This window comes from Ovis canadensis, chromosome 11 (genome assembly GCF_042477335.2).
Source record: "Ovis canadensis isolate MfBH-ARS-UI-01 breed Bighorn chromosome 11, ARS-UI_OviCan_v2, whole genome shotgun sequence".
Classification (NCBI taxonomy): Eukaryota; Metazoa; Chordata; class Mammalia; order Artiodactyla; family Bovidae; genus Ovis; species Ovis canadensis.
In genome coordinates, this window is record NC_091255.1 from 54,993,177 (window position 1) to 55,009,037 (window position 15,861).

The 15,861-nt window shown below is 34.6% G+C and overlaps 1 protein-coding gene across 1 annotated transcript in view; it reads left to right on the forward strand.

Annotated features, from left to right (window-relative positions):
• Positions 1-15,861, forward strand: part of EFCAB3 (EF-hand calcium binding domain 3) — a 493,997-nt gene that overhangs the window by 212,756 nt on the left and 265,380 nt on the right. The window contains exons 36-41 of the mRNA XM_069541641.1: positions 675-779; positions 7,526-7,579; positions 8,125-8,229; positions 10,657-10,710; positions 11,407-11,511; positions 14,149-14,202. Coding sequence (XP_069397742.1) covers positions 675-779; positions 7,526-7,579; positions 8,125-8,229; positions 10,657-10,710; positions 11,407-11,511; positions 14,149-14,202 — 477 coding nt within the window. The remainder of the gene's footprint in view (positions 1-674; positions 780-7,525; positions 7,580-8,124; positions 8,230-10,656; positions 10,711-11,406; positions 11,512-14,148; positions 14,203-15,861) is intronic.

Sequence of the window (15,861 nt, forward strand, 5' to 3'; positions counted from 1 at the left end):
GCCATCTTGGTGACTGATTTCTCTTTTTCCTGAATTATGTGTTTTTTTACAGCTGATGGGAAAATCTAGCAGAATAGATTACTGGAAGGTATAAAGACTCTTAGAGATAGGAGAGTCATAATGAAAAAAGCAGATGAGTGCTCTGTAATTTACCATTTTTTTGTTGTAGTATAATACACATAAGATAAAATTTCTATTTCAGTAACATTAAGTATACAACCTTCTGCAACCATTACCACCATCCATATCCAGAAACTTTTCATCACCCCAAACAGAAATGCTTTCAAAAAGCCCATTAAGAACCCTTTCCTCTGCCCTGAGTAACCACTACTCTACTTTCTATCTGTATGAATTTGCCTATTTTATATACCTTAGGTAAGTAGATATCATTTAATTTTGTTGTTGTTTTTTTTTCCAAGAAAAATCCATATTCGTTTAAAATTTCCCAAACTGTGGCAGGGCTTGGAAAATCAAAATCTGAATCTGTACCATAAAAAAATAAAAGATTTCTTTTATTCATAAAATTTGATCAACAGTGAAGCTAACCAGTCTGAAAATTTAATCAGCAGTAACAACCACCACCCCTTAATTGAACAGAAGAATTGACTGGATTGTCTAGTTTTGTCACATTTTTTAATTACTATATTTTGCGCTCATCCCTGTCTCTTTTTAAGGAGGGAAAATTGATGTCAGTAAACTGGACACTGTTCTGGAAAACATGGGGATGAATCTCAAAGAAAAGGAACTTAAAGATCTGACTCAGAGCCTGCAAACTGATGGTGAGCAACAAATGGTGAACAGAGTTGAAATGGCATAGTGGTTAAAGGCACAGACGCTAGAACCAGACTGACTGGGTTTGAATTCTAACTCTTAAGGTTTAAAGTTATGGCATCTTAATGTTCTTCTGTCTCATTTTCTTCATATATGAAAGGAGTACATTAATAACACATCCTTAATAGAATTTTGTGAGGATTAGATTAAACCAGTGCCTGGTATTATACATAATGTGTCCAATAAAGTCACTTATTACTATGATAAACATTATTGTTATAATCATTTCTATTATTATCAAGCACCTCTGAAAGCTTGTGAGATTATAGACCTCTTCAAAATGCTTACTTGACGTCAAGCTGCTTAGAAAAACTTTGAAAACCCAACATGGAAGTAAGAACAAACATTTTCTCTTGACTTTTACATTAATTTATATTAATGTTTTCTTTTGCATGATGATGTCTACACATTGCTGAGAATGTCAACAGGATTACTGAAGGACCATTAGGGAGACAGGAAAAAAGAGAAAAAGTGGGGAGAGGTTTCAGAGGTCAAGGCTTGTGACAATGGGACATAACAAAATTAAAAGAGTAAAATTGAAAAAAAATAAGGGAGAAACGAAGAAAGCCTACTGAGCATAATGATTAAAATTTCACCCTAAATTGCATCAAATTTTCAGAGATATCTTCCCCCAGCTATTTAAAATAGAAACACAAAGATGGTGTCACTTTTTTGTCCCCTTAGAGAGTCTCATCACAGAGCAAAGTTGTCTATAATTTGGGCCACCCAGTGAACATGTTCTTCCTCCTTTAGAAGGCTATAAAGATTCCTGTATGATGTTGCCAGACTCCATTATCCAGGAGCTGATGTTGAACTTCAGTTCCCTCTTGGAAACCTGGAAACAAGCTCAGATTTTTAAAGAAATGTTAAGTAAGGTTGAAGTGTAACTATTCACAGAGCAATTCCCTCCTAGAAGGACAAGATCTAGAATATGTGAACTTTAGAAGATTCCAGTAAGGCCAAGAAATATCTCACCACTGGACAAATCCATTTTTCCCCGTCTTAATCAGATGCCATTTGGTAGGAATTTGTCATTTCTTACTTTACATTTTTCAGAGATAAGTTCTTATTTTTTAAAATTAAAAATTTATTTATTTTAATTGGAGGCTATTACAGTATTGTAGTGGTTTTTGCCATGCATTGACATGAATCAGCCATGGGTGTACATGTGTCCTCCATCCTGAACCCCCCTCCCAACTCCCTCCCCATCCTATCCCTCAGGGTTGTCCCAGTGCACCGGCTGAGTGCCCTTTATCATGCATCAAACTTGGACTGGTGATCTGTTTCACATATGGTAATATACATGTTTCAGTGCTATTCTCTAAAATCATCTCACCCTCGCCTTCTCCCACAGAGTCCAAAAGTCTGTTCTTTACATCTCTGTCTCTTTTGCTATCTCATATATACAGTTATCTTTACCATCTTTCTAAATTCCATATATATGTGTTACTATACTGGATTGGTGTTTTTCTTTCTGGCTTACTTCACTCTGTATAATAGGCTCCAGTTTCATCCACCTCATTAGAACTGATTCAAATGCATTCTTTTTAATAGCTGAGTAATATTCCATTGTGTATATGTACCACAACTTTCTTATCCATTCGTCTGCCCATGGGCATCTAGGTTGCTTCCATGTCCTAGCTATTGTAAACAGTGCTGCAGTGAATGTTGAGGTACATGTATCTCTTTCAATTCTGATTTCCTTGGTATGTATGCTCAGCAGTGGGATTGCTGGGTCATAAGGCAGTTCTAGTTCCAGTTTTTTAAGGAATCTCCACACTGCTCTCCATAGTGGCTGTACTGGTCTGCATTCTCACCAACAGTGTGAGAGGATTCCCTTTTTCCCCACGACCCTCTCCAGCATTTACTGTTTGTAGACATTTTGATAGCAGCCATTCTGATCGTCGTGAGATGGTACCTCATTATGGTTTTGATTTGCATTTTTCTGATAATGAGTGATCTTGAGCATCTTTTCATGTGTTTGTTAGCCATCTGTATGTCTTCTTTGGAGAATGTTTGTTTAGTTCTTTGGCCCATTTTTTGATTGGGTCATTTATTTTTCTGGAATTGAGTTGCATGAGCAGCTTGTATATTTTTGAGATAATTTCCTTGTCAGTTGCTTTGTTTGCTATTATTTTCTCCCATTCTGAAGGCTGTCTTTTCACCTTGCTTGTCGTTTCCTTCGTTGTGCAAAAGTTCTTAAGTTTAATTAGGTCCCATTTGTTTATTTTTGCTTTTATTTCCATTACTCTGGGAAGTGGGTCATAGAGGATCCTGCTGTGATTTATGTCAGAGAGTATTTTGCCTATGTTTTCCTCTAGGAGGTTTATGGTTTCTGGTCTTACATTTAGATCTTTAACCCAATTTGAGTTTATTTTTGTGTGTGGAACTTATATGCAGAGTACATCATGAGAAGTGCTGGACTGGAGGAAGCATAAGCTGGAATCAAGATTGCCAGGAGAAATATCAATAACCTCAGATATGCAGATGACACCACCCTTATGGCAGAAAGTGAAGAAGAACTAAAGAGCCTCTTGATGAAAGTGAAAGAGGAGAGTGAAAAAGTTGGCTTAAAGCTCAACATTCAGAAAACGAAGATCATGGCATCTGGTCCCATCACTTCATGGCAAACAGATGGGGAAACAGTGGAAACAGTGTCAGACTTTATTTTTCTGGGCTCCAAAATCACTGCAGATGGTGATTGCAGCCATGAAATTGAAAGATGCTTACTCCTTGGAAGGAAAGTTATGACCAACCTGGACAGCATATTCAAAAGCAGAGCCATTACTTTACCAACAAAGGTCTGTCTAGTCAAGGCTATGGTTTTTCCAGTAGTCGTGTATGGATGTGAGAATTGGACTATAAAGAAAGCTGAGTGCCGAAGAATTGATGCTTCTGAACTGTGGTGTTGGAGAAGACTCTTGAGAGTCCCTTGGATTACAAGGAGATCCAACCAGTCCATCCTAAAGGAGATCAGTCCTGGGTGTTCATTGGAGGGACTGATGTTGAAGTTGAAATGCCAATAATTTGGCCACCTGATGAGAAGAGCTGACTCATTTGAAAAGACCCTGATGCTGGGAAAGATTGAGGGCAGAGGGGACGGGGACAACAGAAGATGAGATGGTTGGATGGCATCACCAACTCAATGGACATGGGTTTAGGTGGACTCCGGGAGTTGGTGATGGACAGGGAGGCCTGGTGTGCTGTGGTTCATGGGGTCACAAAGAGTCGGACATGACTGAGTGACTGAACTGAACTGAACTGAACTGAACTGATGGTGTTGAAAAGTGTTCTAGTTTCATTCTTTTTCAAGTGGTTGACCAGTTTTTCCAGCACTACTTGTTAAAGAGATTGTCTTTTCTCCATTGTATATTCTTGCCTCCTTTGTCAAAGACAAGGTGTCCATAGGTGCATGGATTTATTTCTGGGCTTTCTATTTTGTTCCATTGATCTGTATTTCTGTCTTTGTGCCAGTACTGTACTGTCTTGATGACTGTAGCTTTGTAGTATAGTCTGAAGTCAGGCAGGTTGATTTCTCAAGATTGCTTTGGCTATTTCAGGTTTTTTGTATTTCCATACAAATTGTGAAATTATTTGTTCTAGTTTTCTGAAAAATACCATTGGTAGCTTGATAGGGATTGCATTGAATCTATAGATTGCTTTGGCTAGTATACTCATTTTCACTATATTGTTTCTTCTGATCCATGAACATGGTATATTTCTCCATCTATTTGTGTCATCTTTGATTTCTTTCATCATTGTTTTATAGTTTTCTATATATAGGACTTTGCCAACTAAGGTCCATCTATTCAAGGCTATGATTTTTCCTGGGGTCATGTATGGATGTGAGAGTTGGACTGTGAAGAAGGCTGAGCACCGAAGAATTGATGCTTTTGAACTGTGGTGTTGGAGAAGACTCTTGAGAGTCCCTTGGACTGCAAGGAGATCCAACCAGTCCATTCTGAAGGAGATCAACCCTGGGATTTCTTTGGAAGGAATGATGCTAAAGCTGAAACTCCAGTTCTTTGGCCACCTGATGCGAAGAGTTGACTCATTGGAAAAGACTCTGATGCTGGGAGGGATTGGGGGCAGGAGGAGAAGGGGATGACAGAGGATGAGATGGCTGGATGGCATCACCGACTCGATGAATGTGACTCTGAGTGAACTCTGGGAGTTGGTGATGTACAGGGAGGCCTGGCGTGCTGCGATTCATGGGGTCACAAAGAGTTGGACATGACTGAGTGACTAACTGAACTGAACTGGATATATAGGTCTCTTGTTTCTTTAGGTAGATTTATTCCTAAGTATTTTAGTCTTTTCATTGCAATGGTGAATGGAATTGTTTCCTTAATTTCTCTTTCTGTTTTCTCATTGTTAGTATATAGTAATGCAAGGGATTTCTGTGTGTTAATTTTATATCCTGCAACTTTACTATATTCATTGATTAGCTCTAGTAATTTTCTGGTGCTGTCTTTAGGGTTTTCTATTAGAGGATCATGTCATCTGCAAACAGTGAGAGTTTTACTTCTTCTTTTCCAATCTGGATTCCTTTTATTTCTTCTTCTTCTCTGATTGCTGTGGCTAAAACTTCCAAAACTATGTTTAATAGTGGTGGTGAGAGTGGACACCCTTGTCTTGTTCCTGACTTTAGGGGAAATGCTTTCAATTTTTCACCACTGAGGATAATGTTTTCTGTGGGTTTATCATATATGGCTTTTATTATGTTGAGGTATGTTCCTTCTATGCCTGCTTTCTGGAAGGTTTTTATCATAAATGGATGAAGAATTTTGTCAAAGGCTTTCTCTGCATCTATTGAGATAATCATATAGTTTTTATCTTTCAGTTTGTTAATGTGGTGCATCACATTGATTGATTTGTGAATACTGAAGAATCCTTGCATCCCTGGGATAAAGCCCACTTGGTCATGATATATGATCTTTATAATATGTCATTGGATTCTGTTTGGTAGAATTTTGTTAAGGATTTTTGCATCTATGTTCATCAGTGATATTGACCTGTAGTTTTCTTTTTTTTTATGGCATCTTTGTCTGGTTTTGGTATTAGGGTGATGGTGGCCTCATGGAATGAGTTTGGAAGTTTACCTTCCTCTGCAATTTTCTGGAAGAGTTGGAGTAGGATAGGTGTTAGCTCATCTCTGATTTTTTGGTAGAATTCACCTGTGAAGCCATCTGGTCCTGGACTTTTGTTTGTTGGAAGATTTTTTTATTACAATTTCTATTTCCATGCTGGTGATGGGTCTGTTAAGATTATCTATTTCTTCCTGTTTCAGTTTTGGAAGGTAATACTTTTCTAAGAATTTGTCCATTTTTTCCAAGTTGTCCATTTTATTGGCATATAATTGCTGATATTAGTCTCTTATGATCCTTTGTATTTCTGTGTTGTCTGTTGTGATTTCTCCACTTTCATTTCTAATTTTATTGATTTGATTCTTCTCCCTTTGTTTCTTGATGAGTCTGGCTAATCATTTGTCTATTTTATTTATCTCCTCAAAGAACCAGCTTTTAGCTTTTGTTGATTTTTGCTATAGTCTCCTTTTGTTTCTTTTTCATTTATTTCTGCCCTAATTTTTATGATTTCTTTCATTCTACTATCCCTGGAGTTCTTCATTTCTTCTTTTTCTAGTTGCTTTAGGTGTAAAATTACGTTATTGATTTGATTTTTCTCTTGTTTCTTGAGGTAAGCTTGTATTCCTATGAACCTTCCCCCTTAGCACTGTTTTACTGAATCCCATAGGGTTTGGGTTGTTATGTTTTCATTTTCATTCATTTCTATGCATATTTTGATTTCTTTTTTGATTTCTTCTGTCATTTTTTGGTTATTCAGAAGCGTGTTGTTTAGCCTCCATATGTTTGTATGCTTTGAAGACCTTTATTTTAAGCTCAGAATGCCCAGATTTTGTATTATATTTAATCGTTGTATTTTCTCAATAGTGTAATATATAATTCAAATTTTAATTTTTGCTATTAGTCAACAGGTAAATATTTGGAAAATAAAAGCACAAGAATGTTTCACTGTTTTCCTCTTTCTCAATACTTAATATAATTGAGATTCTGATTTAGTGAACTTATTTTGTCTCGCTAATGTTTCTATTTGAATGTCCTTTTAAAAACTAATGAAGTAGATCATTGAATATCTATTATATACAAAGGTTATAATTAACAATTGTGTAGGTATTAAGTCATTTATAACTTGCATATGTAATTCAATGTCAATGAATTATTTTTGGCTTAATTATAATAGTGAATAAATAATGAGTATGTGTCAATTTTATATGAGTAGAAAATTTCCAAACATGAAACAGTGAAATATGGTATACACCACCTTTTAATTTTGACCCAGTAACCTAACTAAATAATGGAGAATTTTCCAATATCTAAATGCTTAAAAGCAGCTAAAGTAAATTGGGCTTCCTTTGCATATAATTCTTTTATGCTGAAAGTTTTAATATCTTAAAGCAAAAATGTCAATGTCACATTGTTAATATCATTATATATGTGAAATGTAAAATATTTTTCTTATTTTATAAGGGAGAAATAAAATTTTGTAGCAAGTGATAAGTACTAAATTTTTTTGTTCGCTTTCTCATCTTTTGTGTTGTGTGTGTGTGTGTGTGTGTGTGTGTGTGTGTGTGTGTATGTACAGATAGATAGATGTAACGTGTGTTTTCTTGCAGTTGATGGGAAAGTTGATATGAAAAAGGTAATGGATGAAGTGAAAGCCTTCACAGGTTAGTGGTAAATTACTAATAAACTGAGCATCCTAGGGTTTGACAATAATTTTTATTTTTCTATTATGTTTTCCTGCTACCCTGCCACTAGATCCAATGGAAAGTTTTATCTTGTTGCATAAGTTTAAGTTTGGAAAAAAGAAAGCAAAAATAAAGCAATATAAAATATACCTACAGGACTAAATCTATATAAGAAATCCTACACTGTAGAGATTTCCTTCCTAATAAAACATTTCCCATATGAAATTCTAGGCAGGCACAATAAATGGCACTGTAGTCAACAATTGCATTATTAACAAAGTTCTTATAAGATTATTTTGAATCTTACCTAATAAGCTATCTAGGTGGATTAACTGAACAGTAATAGAAATAAACTTATTTTTTCTCAGAATTTAAAAGGAACCTTTATCTGTTAGTATTGAAGAAACAAGAGTTCTGATTTCCCCCAAGACTATAATAGATGGGGACTTCATTGTGCTTTTTGCTCTTCAACCTCAAATTTGGAATCATTATTAATAAGTATAATTATTTCTAACTTTTTAAAGGTGAAAATATCAATATCAATAACATGGCAAGTGTGGTGAGTGATACGGGAATTGAACTTCCAGAAACAGAACATGCAAAGCTGATGAAAGCACTGCCAGTTAGTGGTAAGCCTAAAAATTGCTGCTGAAACCTTCCTTTGAACAACTAGACCTTGTAAGCCTGGGAGGGAAGTTATAAAGCTTTAGAATTTAATGCGTAAGGATTTAAAATTTAAATTCTGGATTATTTCTAGAAGTTTGCCACCCAGATTGAGGGCTGTTGTACAAAATAAATGGCTTGTACACATCAAAAATGTGAAAATCATGATGGAAAAAGAATGAGGAATTGTCCAAGATTAAGGAATAAAGAAACATGAGAAATTGATTCTTAGTTGCTATATATGACATTAATGGAACAACTAGTAAAATTTGAGTAAACTCTGTAGATTAGTTAGGTGTGCTGTATCAATCTTAATCTTCTAATTGTGCTGTGACTATGTAAGAGAATTATATGTGTGTATATGTATATATACGCATTATATATTTTTTTAAGATAATACACACTAAAGTATTTAGTGGTTAAGGGCATTGTACCTGCAAATTCATTTGCAAATATTCAGAAAAAAATAATATGCACCTACAGAAAGGATGATAAAATAAATATAGTTAAATGTTAACATTTGAAAAATCTGGGTAAAGACTATATGAGAATCCTTTGTACTGTTTTTGTCACTTTCTGACTCTGACAGTATCATGTAGATTTTGGTGTAAGAATCACTGAAATTCCAATGAAAACTGCCATGATAAGATAAGCAATGATTTTATTCATTCACTTGTCTTATTTTTTAGATTCCATGATAAGTAAAAACATACAATATTTATCATTCTGTGCGACTTACTTCATGAAGTGTAATACTCTCCAGCTTCAAAACAAAGAGCATGGCAAAATGTCCTCATAAAACTTTTTAAAATTTCCCCTATATTGATAATTATTTCCCTAGTCTCATTCAGTATCAATCTTAATCATCTAATTAATGCACACTGTATTTAGTGTGCATTATCTTAAAAATATATATATAAAATATATATATATGTACACACATAATATACATATACATGCATATAATTCTCTTACATAGTCACAGAGCAATTAGAAGATTAAGATTGATACTGATCAATCTCAGTCTGATTTGCTGTATTTATGCTTTATCTTTTTCTCAGTTATACTTCCTGGCAATTAATCTGTGTTATTGTTTCCTACCCCACAAACAACCCAATTCTTAGACTTATTTGTTGTTTACTATTTGTTTAATGTATTAATTTCTGCTATAATTTTTGTCAGTTCCTTTTTCTGTCTTTAGATCATTTTCATTCTCTATTATTCTTGTAGTTGAATGGTTGACTATTTTCATTTTTGTTGCTTTAGCCTTATTTCATGGGATCAGATACATCGTTCTTATTATCATTATTGTTAATTAGCTTACAGTTTCATTTTTTTTCTTTGACCCAAATGTTGCTTCCAAAATAATTTTAATGTTTTTAGATGGTTGGATTTTTTGGCCTCTAGTATTTTAACTTTATTTGAACATAATATTAGATTTTTAGAAAAGTTTTAAGAAGAGTACAAAAAACTCCCTCCTACCCTTTACCCAGGTTCACAATTTGTTTACAGTTTGCCCATTAGCTTTATCATTTATTCATACTTTCTCTCTTTCTCTATCCATACCCCTCTCTCTCCAATAAATACACACATGAACATACATTCTTTTTTCCTGAATCAACTGCAGAAATAGTAACACTCAACATCCAGAAATAATAAATTGACAAGATTTAATACTTCTGCATGAGATAAAAAGCAAATACCAACCTTGGAAATTATTCACAACAAGTATAACAAAGAGATAATTAAGAACTTTTTAAAGATCTTTTTTAAAATAAAAGACAACCTAATATGAAAATGGACTTTTGACAATGGATATCAACATGCATGTATAAATGGGCATGAAACACTTTTTTAAAGAACTTGATCATGTATATTCAGCATGGTTGCTGCTGCTGCTAAGTCGCTTCAGTCGTGTCTGACTCTGTGCGACCCCATAGATGGCCTCCTACCAGGCTCCTCTGTCCCTGGGATTCTCCAGGCAAGAACACTGGAGTGGGTTGCCATTTCCTTCTCTAATGCATGAAAGTGAAAAGTGAAAGAGAAGTCGCTCAGTCGTGTCCGACTCTTAGCAACCCCATGGACTGCAGCCTACCAGGCTCCTCTGTCCATGGGATTTTCCAGGCAAGAGTACTGGAGCAGGGTGCCATTGCCTTCTCCGATTCAGCATGGTAGAATTCTACAAAAAAATGGCTTTGTGGGACAAAGTGTGAATAGTTTTGTATTTTTAAAGATTTTAGTATTTCTTAATGTTGTTACTACTTCAAGGTAAAACAGATAAAAATATTTTAGGACAAATTATTATTATTCTTAAATATAAGAAATAAATTCAATTTTTGTGAATTCCATTATCGATTTCCCTGTATCATAATCCAAACCCCCTTTTTTAACAGGTGATGGAAAGGTGCATAAAAATAGAACACTAGAGGGTGTGACATCTTTCAGAAGTAAGAACTGTAATGTATTGATTCTTTTGTCTGATATCTTCAGTCTTTGCATAAGATTTTGAATCCTTTGTCCTTCTTTATATTTTTATTCATTATTTTTGCTTCTTTCAGTGTATTTTCATTTTATACAGAAATGATGTGTATACTATTATCTTCATAGGAAATACCATACATGGAATTTTTCTAATATTGCTCCCAGGTAAATAATTGGTATGTAATTTTGCAAAGAAAAATTGAAGTGGAGGATTAACCTCACCACTGAATTTAGAAAAGTTGTTCGGCAACAACAACAGCCAATTTTGGAGTCTGATCCAAAAAAATAAATAAATTTACTAGTTAATTAGGACTACTGGGAGTAATAGATGAGGATTCTCCAGGTCCAGTTACCATTCAGCACAATAACCTTCTTGAGAACATCTTCTCTATGTAGACTTGCCACCAGTATAGATTTTAAGAAAATGTGTTCCATGTTCATTGTACCTATTGACTTTCTCTATACTCTTGGAAAAGTCAAATGTAAGCTATAGTCTTCTTATCAGAAATGGCAATAACAATACAAGTATGCAAATTTTATTTTTTGTTGTCTTTTTTATTATAATACTTATACATACTCATGAAAGACATTTAAAGACAAATGTGTTTTTCATGTTTTAGATCATTCAGTGGCTTTCATGTTACTTTTCTGTCTTTCTTAAGGAGGAAAAGTTGACATCAGCAACTTAAGACCACTTCTAGAAAAAATGGATATCAAACTCACTGAAAAAGAATTTGAACAGCTAAATGAAAATCTACCTGTTGATGGTATGAATAGTAAATAGCATTGTCAGTCTCCAAAAGGAGTTTTCTCCATGTCTTACAGCTGAGAATTTCTAAAACTTGATTTAGTTGGTAATGAAAATAACATAAAATTTTTAAATCTTGAGGTACCCTAAACTTAGGGGAAAAAAAAGCTACAAATGCCAGCTATTGTTACTGCCATTCAGCACTGTTTTAAGGATTCTAGCTACTTCAGTGAGGAAATGCGATGAAATAATACTGAGAAAGAGGCAATATTACCTTTAGTTTCAGATGATATGATTGTGTCTCTAAGAAACACAGAACACAAAAGAAATCTATTATAATAACTGAGTCTTATACATGCGAAGTCGCTTCAGGCGTGTCCAACTCTTTGCAACTCCATGGACTGTAGCCTGCTGGGCTCCTCTGTCCTTGAGATTCTCTAGGCAAAGATACTGAAGGGGGTTTCCATTTCCTCATCCAGGAGATCTTCCCGACCCAGAGATCGAACCCATGTCTCTTATGTCTCCTGCTTTGGCAGGCGGCTTCTTTACCACTAGCGCCATCTGGGAAGCCCTATTGAGCCTTAGATAAGCCATTTGGGTTCAGGTAACTAAATACAAGATAAATATGCAAACCTCAGTGGCTTTCCCGAAGCTTACAATGATCAAATAGGAAAAGTACTTGATTTATAACTTCAACAAAACCCATGAACTATCTAAGAATGCATTTTACAAGAAATAGGATCTTTATAGAGTAAAATCTTATTAAAGAACATAGAAAGTTAATTCGTGTTCTTGAATGGTAAACTAACACCCAGGTTCAGATTGTTAAATCAGACTGACATAAATCAGAGATCTTACCTAGTGTCAAGCTTCACCAAATGATGTCTAGGATAAAATCATTATTAAAAAAAAAAATAGAGGTCTGAAATGTCAAGGGCAACTCCATAGTTTCTTCCTTCCCATGTTGGACATGCTATTCTGGTTGAGAATAAATGAAGTCTCTATAAATCACCTCACACAGTAGGAGCATTTAAATTATGAAGAATCTCCAGAAAGCTGTATAGTCTTTGTGACATTATTCAGGGAACCATGCCTTACAGCTCATGGGTGCTATTTGCTACAAATAATTCTTAGCCAGAGATATACTGCTAAGGGCATTTCAAGCATAAAGACTCTTCCTTATCATTAGCCAGAGAACCAACTGACAAAGATATTAAACTGGATCACCTTCCTTCTTTTCTTTTCACTGAGGATATCCCCTCAATGATGGAAGATAATGGATTATAAACCACTGCTCTGAGATGGAAAAATTTCTCAAGATTTACTGAAATAAAGATATCAATTATTCTAAAATGATATATACACATTTATATTTTTTGTATGTATGTATTTCTATGTTATACACCTGTATCTTTATATAAGATATAAAATCCCAATGGGGTTTTTTATCAAAGTATAGTTGATTCACAATATTATGTTAGTTTAAGATATACAGCATAATGATTCAACATTTTGATAGATTATATTCCATTTAAATTTATTATAAAATATTGGCTATAATCCCTGTGATGTACATTATATTTTTATAGCTTTGTTATTTTACACCTAATAGTTTGTGTCTCTTAGTCCCCTTCCTCTCTCTTGTCCTGCCCTCCTACCCCTCCCCACTGCTACTGCTTTGTTCTTTATATCTGTGAATCTGTTTCTGTTGTATTAATGTGTTTGTTATATATTTTAGATACTGCATTTAAGTAAAAACATACAGTATTTGTCTGTCTTACTCTGACTTCACTAAGCATAATACCATCCCATCCATCCATATTATTCCAAATGGAAGATCTTCATTTTTTTTTATGGTTGATCAATATTCCATTGTGTGTGTTATGTATGTATATATATGTGTGTATATACATACACATACACAACATATCTTCTTTTTTTAAAATTAGACTACTGATTTTATTCAGGGATCCCTAGTTTTTCCGTTAATGTCTTTTATCTGCTGAAGTCCTATGTTACATTTAGTCATCGTGTCTTCTTCATCCTCTTCAATCTGACAAATTTTTAATCTTTGTTTTTCATGACTTTGACAGTTTTGAAAAGTACTGGTCATATATTTTGTAGAAAATCCCTCATTTTAAAGTTGATGTTTTCTCAAAATTAGACCAGGGAATATAAATTTTCAAAAATAATACCGCAAAGATCGAGTGTTATTCTTGTAGCATCATATTAAGGTATATGATATCAAAATGACTAATCACTGCACACTACATCTTCTTTATCCATTCATCTGTTGATGGAAACAGATTGCTTTCATATCTTGGCTATTGTAAATAATGCTGCTATGAAATTAAAAGATGCTTACTCCTTGAAAAGAAAGTTATGACCAACATAGATAGCATATCTAGGCTGATTCATGTCGATGTATGGCAAAAACCACTACAATATTGTAAAGTAATTAGCCTCCAATTAAAATAAATTAATTCTAAAAAATAGATCAGCAAAACCCTTGAAATTCAGAGATTTAATAAAAGTCTGGGTAAGATTTTGTTATCAGTGGAATTTATCTGAAATTTCCCATCAGTATCCATCCTTTCTATGTTCTTCTGCGCTCTTGACATTGATTACATGTCTCAATTGGCCCTTTTCCTTGTAGCTGATGGAAAAATTGATCTGGCTAAGGTGATGGATGGAGTCAAAGCTGTTACAGGTGAGGGAGAAGTTAGTATAAACCTAACATCCTAATTTTTATAGTAATTGCATTTTCTTCAGACCTTAATTAACTGTATGATAATTCTGTCATTTAACTTCTATCTAATGTTTTTATGTCCAGGAGTATTTTCTTATGTATTTTCCACTATACACTTCATTTCTCTTATTTTGAGATACCAAAATCTGTAATAAAAAGTGAAATGGATCTTTAGAAAAGACCCTGGTAACTTTCCAAAGGAAAGATGATAGGTTGTACATATTGATAGAATTGTTAGGATAAGCCATATATAGTTTGCTAATTGACAAGAGGGATATAATATCCATTTATTGTCATTGTCCTTTTGATGTGTTAGTATAGGCCCCCCAAGAAAGCAAAAACCAAGGCAGAATTAAACATTCATGGACATTATTAGAGGGAAAGCCTGTGTAAGAGAAATAGGGAGGTAACCTAAAAAGCCTAGAACTCTCAGACTGTAGTGCAAATGTGACACCAAAAGAGAGAAAGGAAGAAAAAGTTGAGTGGAAGCATCCTATATTGCCATACAATCTAAGGAAGGTCTGGCAAAGTCTTCAAGCAGTCCTGTGGCCAAAGTCAGCCATCCGCTATCCCCCAGGAATAGGCCTCCTTGAGTGCAGCATTCAATCACTGGTTAAGAGAAACCTGTTGAAGGCATGGCCTTAGTATAAAAACAGGGATGAATTCCAAAGCAGCAGCTGGGGCCCTTGGTCAATTACATTCTCTGTAGTTGGAAGTCCTAAAGGCACGTTTTCATGGCCACCATCAAGCCAGGTTTGAAGCATGATACTGGATGCTTGGGGCTGGTGCACTGGGACGACCCAGAGGGATGGTACAGGAAGGGAGGAGGGAGGGGGGTTTAGCATGGGGAACACGTGTATACCTGTGGCGGATTCATGTTGATGTATGGCAAAACCAATACAATATTGTAAAGTAATTAACCTCCAATTAAAATAAATTAATTTATATCAGCCTTAGAGAACAAATTATGTTTCTGTGAGTAATGTTATCTCTGTGTACTTGGTCAGAGCTCAGTAACTGTTACTCCCCCAACCCATACTCATACTGTACTGGCATCATAAATTAGTTTCATTATTTGCAATCATTTGATTGTACTTACATTCCATGTGTGCTATTATTTTAATATTTTTTATTAAGGAGGAAAAGTTGGTATCAATGATATGAAAATTGTCCTGGAAAACATGGGGATTGAGCTCAAAAATAGAGAATACAAGGAATTGGTGAAAATTCTGTCATTTGATGGTAAACATTATAAATATCAGTATAATCAAAAAGAGCTTTAGCTTCTCTATCTATGAGACCCTCTAAAATCCTTTTTCCTAAGCTTCAGAAAATAGAAAGTCAATCTCGAAAAAATATTTTAGTGTCCATTTATACCTGAAGTGAATCCCTATACATGCAATTTTACTTTTAGATTGGGAAGCAACATCCTAATTGTGATGACTCATGGGAAACAAGATCTGTATTTTGATGAATCATCTCATCAAAAGAAAAAAAGTGATTAATCTAGCATTTGTGGATGGAAGAAAAGGGTTGATAGTTTAGACGAGAATAAAGCAGGATTGGGGAGAAGGGATGTGCACGTTGTAGAGCACCTGTTGTGCTAAACATCCCCAATTT